General features: G+C 31.0%; 1 protein-coding gene across 1 annotated transcript; it reads right to left on the bottom strand.

Moving 5' to 3' along the window:
• Positions 1 to 4500: 4500 nt before the first annotated feature.
• Positions 4501 to 6922, bottom strand: LOC127115208 (putative F-box protein At1g12190). Its single transcript, XM_051046806.1, has 3 exons — positions 6613 to 6922; positions 4829 to 6259; positions 4501 to 4739 (listed from the first exon to the last, which is right to left on the bottom strand). The coding sequence occupies exons 1-2, from the start codon at positions 6648 to 6650 to the stop codon at positions 5008 to 5010; spliced, it is 1290 nt and encodes a 429-aa protein (XP_050902763.1). The 5' UTR covers positions 6651 to 6922; the 3' UTR covers positions 4501 to 4739; positions 4829 to 5007.
• Between the last annotated feature and the right edge of the window lie 397 nt (positions 6923 to 7319).

Genomic DNA, 7319 nt, shown 5'->3' with positions numbered 1-7319 from the left:
TCTTTTGGGGACAATACGGCAATTCATTTTAATAATTTTGAAACAGAAAAAACTTACAATTTTATTTATTTTAAGTAATAAAATTGAGTTTATAAAGTTTTCCTTTTTAATTTTGTTTTAAAGAAAAACTTTATATGTTAATTCGTTCATTTATATTTTTATAAACACGTAATATGCTAATATTTTTTATTATTGTTTTCTAATTTAGATATGGTTATACTTGAAATAATATTTATTTATATTTTTCAGTCAAATATCACCTAAAAATTCATTTTTAATATCAAGAATGAACACTTCATCCTTAAAATATTTTGATTACTTCTAATACCTAGAAGTCATAATTAATATTTTCATATTAGTTAATTGAATAAGTCTCGATTCATTTTACTAAAATTATGTATTGACATTTAATTTTAATAAATCATTCAATATTTTTACTATTGACATTTTATTTTAATAAATCATTCAATATATTTTTACTTTTGGATATACATACGCAACTATTATCATATTATTTTTAATAAAATATTAAACTAATTAAGATATGTAAAAACTAAAACTTAGAAAAGAAGTGAATTTTTTTAGTTGATACATCAACAAACATATTTTGTATATTTAATTACAAATTTCATTACAAAGTTATAAAATATCTCATTGATATGTCTATTGTGTAATAAATTTTTTATTAAATTGAATCAATAATAAAAGAAATAATAGCTGAAATCAATTAAATCGTACAAACTATATTAACTCTAAAACATAGTAAATGATAATAATAATAATAATAATAATAATAATAATAATAATAATAATAATAATAATAATAATATCATTTTTTATTATTGTTATTATTATTATTATTATTATTATTATTATTATTATTATCTCCAAGTGTCTTTTTAAATCACATAACTATTTACAAATATAACTATCATATTTATCCAAATTTAGTATAAATAAAATTGTAAAACAATGTTTTTTTGTAAGTTACAATAAAATATGAATGACATTTCTTATAATATATAAATTTAAGACATACATGACCACATCCTGTTGGCTTATTTACAAGAGGATATGTCATTTCCATAAGGCTCCTTATGAACTGTTTCTCTAGCTTCTCCAATGTCACTCGCCTTGTGGTGAACCCTTCCGAATGAAATTTTTTCTATGGAGGAGTAACTGATGATGTGAAGGAGGAGTGAATAATGAAAAATTCAAATATTTGGGAGTACCTCTTACCAGTAAGAAGCTCATAGTCCAACAATGCGTGGTGTTGGTGGATAAAATTGTGTTAAGAATTAGACATTAGAGCTCAAGATTATTGAGCTTTATAGGTAGATTACAGTTGATCAAAAGAGTCCTGTTTGCCATTACAAACTACTGGTCGTAATGTCAGCCTATTTCCAAGTCTGTGATAAATAAGATTGATACTATTTGCAGAACTTTTTTGTGGACAGGAGACAGCAACAATTCTAATAAATCTACAGTGGCCTGGAAGAGGATTTGCTCACCAAAGAAGCAGGGGGGCTGAACTTGATATATATGACATAGTTGAATAGAGGTAACATGATTAAGCTCTTGTGGAATCTCAGTGGGATAGCGGACAGTTTGTGGATACATACGTATTACACTAAACAGGTTGACATAATGACTATCCCGGTAAAGAAGGATGGGTCTTGGATCATAAAAATAATTCTTAAGCAAAGAGAGTTGGTGGCCCAAAAGAAAATTTGGCATGATTTGCACAACAAAAATTTCATCAAAACTAAAGAGGTGTATCATGCCATTGTTGAAGAACATGATACGGTGCTTTTGCGGAAGTTTTTTATGGCAACCGGGCAAGACCATAGGCTCAGTTTATTTTGTCGCTTGCTTGCCATGAAAAGTTAGTAGTTAAAGACATATTAAAGCACTTTGGTATGATTGATAATGACTCCTGCTTGCCGCGAAAAGTTTAATTAGCTAATGCATAATGCTAAAGGAAAAGAATGGAAGACGAGGATGATAAAGATTGCCTTCATTGAAACTTTGTATGAGTGTTGGAAGTATATGAATGTCATTAGCTTTGGGAACAATGTAAGTAATACTGGGTATAGGGTTTGGATGAATCATGAGCTTAGGTGAATTGATGTTATAATTTAGTTAGTCTCGTGGGGGTATAGTGATTTGGCGGGATCCTAAATGGATCGTCTTTTGTAATTAACTGTTTTTTATTAATTAAAGTAATTTGATTCCAAAAAAAAAAATTAAGACATTTTTTAGGTTTAACAAATTATAGACTAAACATTTAATAAATAATTAAAATATAGAGTGATCAATCTTCATATGTATAATGAGTTCAATTATTAATGAAAACTACTATATAAAAATAATTTAATATTGTTTCAAAAAATATATAATTTAATATTTTTTATAATATTATAGTATATGCATAAATATGACACCTTTTTCAAATTCAAAGAGTCTAACTAAAATAAGTAAGAGATTAATTGAAATACACTGTCAGTGTAAAAGGGTTTTACACCATCACTTAATTATAGACATTGGATATTAAAAGAAGTTTGACTTTTATTTTAAAAATCTATAAAGTAATACAAACGGATGATGGTGATGAATCGACGGTGTAAAACTTTTTGCACTGACTGTGTATAGTAATTAATCTCAATAAGCAATTAAAATTATAATATAAATTAATATGAATTCTCATGCTTCTAAACAATTTCTTTATATTTAATAATAATACTAAAATGTATTTAATGATTAGATTATATCTAATTATACTTATTAAATAAATTGTATTTAATGATCAAAACAACTGCTTAATTAAATATGCGGAGGAGAGACTGTGGTTAATAATAGGAGTATAAGTTATTCTTAGAGTCAAAACACTACTACTTCATTAAATATGTTGGGAGGAATGGTGTATTGAAAGTCAGGCCATTATGTTGTAATACTCAAGACAGCTATAAATATACTTTAATAACCAACATAAGTATATTTTACTACTGTTCATGAGATCCTCCTTGTATTTGTTCACAATACCTACTTCAAAATTGATGACAGGTTTATTATTAATTTAGTAAGCCAACCATTTACTTAAGCCAAGTGCCACCTATTTTCTCTTCCTCGCATGTTTCATCAAATCCGACATTTACTTCAGCCGGTGTAACAGCAGAATTACAATTCAACAAGTTGAACTTCATCAAAACAAAATTGTTTGCATATTTAGTTGGATGGAGCATGATGCTAGCTGAGATTGATTCAAGTTCCAGCTTCCCCAAGTCTTCCATCTTAAATTCATTCACCCTCAAGGGCTTGGATTTGTTAATATCACTAATAAGTCATCAACATAATGGAACGTTTCAGCAAATCATTTTGAGAATTCATTCTGAGCGAGTCCTTGTGTAGTTTGTACACCATGTCTTCCTCTCCTTCAATTGCAAAATCAGGAGGTTGTATAAAAAATACTATATCTTCTAATGGTCCATTTAAGAAGGAAAACTTTACATCTGAATTGTACAAGTACAGGTTTCTTGCACTAGTTATAGCCAAAAATAGTCTATCAGTTTCAAATCTAACTACTGGTTCAAAAATTTCAATATAGTCCAAACTAAGCTTTACCTTCTTTACCTTATCACTGCCTATATAATACTTTAACAGAAAATGACATGCTTCCTTAAACACTGTAGCTGCTGAGATAGTTTCAATAACATCTCTGCTTTAAGTTTGTGGTTATCACCTGATTTTAAAGATTGTAAAGAAATTTTATTGCATTTAAAAGTGAGAGAATGTTACTTCATGTATATTACTTTTGACAGAAACACTTCACACTATGCCACAATTGAGATTTGAGACGGTGTCTCCGCTAGGTCCAACAACAAGATTTTAGTGATGTGATCATTGAAAAAGATGTGGAATGTCTGGTTAACTTCCTGTGTACGAAGGCCTCTTATTCATAATTGAGTATATAATAAAAGATTGTTTTGAATGCTTGCATTCTTGGCCAAAGCTATCAGCAAACCTCGTAAGAAGCAGAATTGCAGCAGCTCAGTGGTTTCTCTTTGTGAACAATTATAATTTTTCATATATGTGTGTTTTCATGAATAAACAAAAACTTTCTGGCTCTCATAAATACAATTATACTCTAAAATCTTCTTGTGTTCCAATGAAGTTATTAAGCTGAAATGGTGACAACAGGGCCTGTATGAGATACACTAAAAGAGCTTCTAATTTTGAGCAGATACTACAACAAAATTCTATCCAATAAAAGAAGTTAAGCCATCACTGACATGAGGCAAAAGGTAACACCAAATGTTCATAATTTGATTAAGAACATGAAATTTAAGTGCAGCTCACAAACCAAATAGTGTCAGGGTAATTAGTTTAACTTTCTAAATATGCATAATAATAGATTAACCATTCATTGCTATGCAACAAGCCAACAAGTACAACTATGAAGGATGTAATAAAAATCACAGAAATAACAATATCAGCCACAACTCAATGATAACAAATATACATAAAAGTCACAACACAATATCATTCTTATAAGTTAAAACCACAAAATAAGTTAACCACAAACTTGCAAGGAAAGACATACATGCTTTCGAACTAAAGAGGACAAATAATTTGAAGTACTAAACATATAATATTTTGGGGTTACTGCTAGCCTAGTTTGTAGGGGAGGAATTGAATTGTTGATAAGCATTACTTCTTAACCTTCTTCCCGATTGCTGATCCTGGTGGAATTGCAAATTGGTCAGTAAATCATGTTGACTGCTCTAAGAGAAAATGACACAAAATCATACAGGTTCAGGATGTTACTTACAAGCTTTTGAAGAACATCTTTTTGCTGATGTTAGTATACACGTCACCAGTGATGAGAATAAAGAAGTGCAGAGTTGGCCTTGCTTGTGGAGTAGGATTTAGCAGCCATGTTACTATTTGGTAGGAAGTTGGCCTTGCATGGACTTGAATCCTTTCCGGCTAGTTCGATCCAATATATGTTCAGTCAGAGGTAGCATTACAAGCCAAATGACTAAAAATGGTGTGTGAAAATCGGAGCAACATTTTCTTAAGGAAACCCGAAGAAGAATGAGAACATGCTTGATCTGAAGGTTCTTTAGGAAAAAACAAACTGTCACTGTAAACAGCTTCTTCCAACCAGTATGTGTTTTCTTCCAAAACAAATCTTCGATAGCTTTGTTCATTTGGATCATAAGCAGCCAAACCACGCCTTCGATCAAAAATACCATAACCACGAAGACTTATCAGTAGCTCTCCATTTTCAGTGAAACACAAAGGAACATAATAAAGGCTTGGAGTTCGGGGGTTAGGCTCAGGGATCATGGAAACAGTGATGAGTTTTACCCAATTGAAAGCATCTCGTGTAGACCATATATGAAAGTAGCTATTATTACTCAAGTAATAAGTGCAGAGAGATTGGTTGATATCACCAATCCAACATACATTTCTTACATTAACATCCGGTAGTGCTGGCAGGAGTGAAAACCTCTCTTGACATACATCAAAACGCATAATCATATGCTTATAGGACGCCTTATCAGACGCAATCCAAAATATGGAACCATTTATGGATACGGGTCGCTGAAGAAATGTTTCCATATGATAAGGAGCAGATTCAGCATCTGGAAGCTGCTTCCAAGAATTGGAATTTAAAGAGAGAAGTTCGAAAATCCTAGCGCCATAGAAAAAAGTAGATGTGATCATTTTATAATCATCTTTGGAAGAATCGTAACCAATTGCACAAATATCTCTTGAAAACCCACGCGAACAATGATTTTCAAAGAATGGTGAGGGTGGTAGCACCCTATATTGTGAAATAGAAGGGTTCCAAAGGATGATAGATTTTTCATGCCTTACTGTTATAACGAATAGACCATTGCAGTAATCTTTGATGCAGAATCCATGTTCGCATGGAGGAGGGCAAAGTTGCTGAGTGTTGAGAACAGAGTTGGGGTTAGGGTTAAGAGGTAAAGATACAGATATGGAATATGTGTGGTTTACATTTGAGAGTACGATGCGCGTGGGTGAATGGAAATGAAACTGCATATTTATGAAAATTGGATCCATTAAGATTCTGGTCCATGATTTGCTTACGGATTTACACTGTACCAGCATTTTAACAGGAATTCTTTTTAGAACTTCAGCTATGATATCTTCTGGTAGTTGAACCGGTGCTGATATATGTTTACTTGAAAAACGAGTATGTAGCTCTTCCACTAATTCTTGAACGAAACTACACATAAAAACAAAATGTCATTAAAATCCTAATTTTTTTATATGATTTGAGGTAACTATTTCATATACAAAACTTACACAGCACCAAACAGTTTATAATATATAATGAATAGAACAGAATTAGATATTAAACTGTCTCGTCGGTATGGAAAACAATGTTGTCATAAAGTATGCATGTGGTCGAAAGCAGAAACATGATTTGGTATCAAAATTCAACTACTAAGGTTATTAAACAGAAATCACAGAGTTCAAAACAAATGAAAGATAACAGAAATAGAAATCCACCATAACATATTAAAACAGAAATCACAGACTTCAAAATTGAAAGAATGAGAGTATGAACTTTCCTACCTTGTACACCTGCCATCACTAAGAAGACGCTGCAACATTTTTACACCGACTCAGTGGTTCTGTTTCAATCTGTTGGTTCGTGGTGGAGGAGAAAGGAAACAGCTCGGTGTACTCCAACAATGGACTGTTTTGGTTCTTTGTGAAGATAATTTATGATTCTTTGAGAAGCAACGTTATGCGGTTAACTTTGATTTGGGTATAGAATATCGTACTGGTTTTTTAAGAAACTGCAACTCAAATTAGGCCCTCATATTCTCTTTGTCTCTATGTAAGAGAAGGGTGGCCCAATTTCAAAACTCCGCCAAAACTAGTCTAAATTAAAAAGTTCATAAAAATGAAATTAAAACTAAATAATTGCACACTATATCTACTAAAACTATAATTAATTAAAGTTGTTACAGAATAAAATAAATAAGACAATGTATCTTAAATCAACACTTTATACTCTTTCAACTCAAATAACAAATTAAATATAATTTGTGTTTCCTTTTACGTCAAATCAAGACGAAGACTTTACCGCAGAAATATGTTTTGGTCTGGATCGAATTTGTTGTTCTTTTAAGATTGAAGTTTTGCTAGAGTTTCTCATGTCAATGTCTTCGCGGGGTTTTTCCATCTAACCTTTATTTTTAATATACATTGTTTTATAGAAAACAATTTTGTATCCTGATAATTTTGTCTAGTGTGTAGCTTTTGCTAACAGGTTT

Source organism: Lathyrus oleraceus, chromosome 1 (assembly GCF_024323335.1).
Source record: "Lathyrus oleraceus cultivar Zhongwan6 chromosome 1, CAAS_Psat_ZW6_1.0, whole genome shotgun sequence".
NCBI classification, from domain to species: Eukaryota; Viridiplantae; Streptophyta; class Magnoliopsida; order Fabales; family Fabaceae; genus Lathyrus; species Lathyrus oleraceus.
The sequence above is the reverse complement of the archived record's forward strand: the minus strand, read 5'-3'. Positions and strand labels throughout refer to the sequence as shown.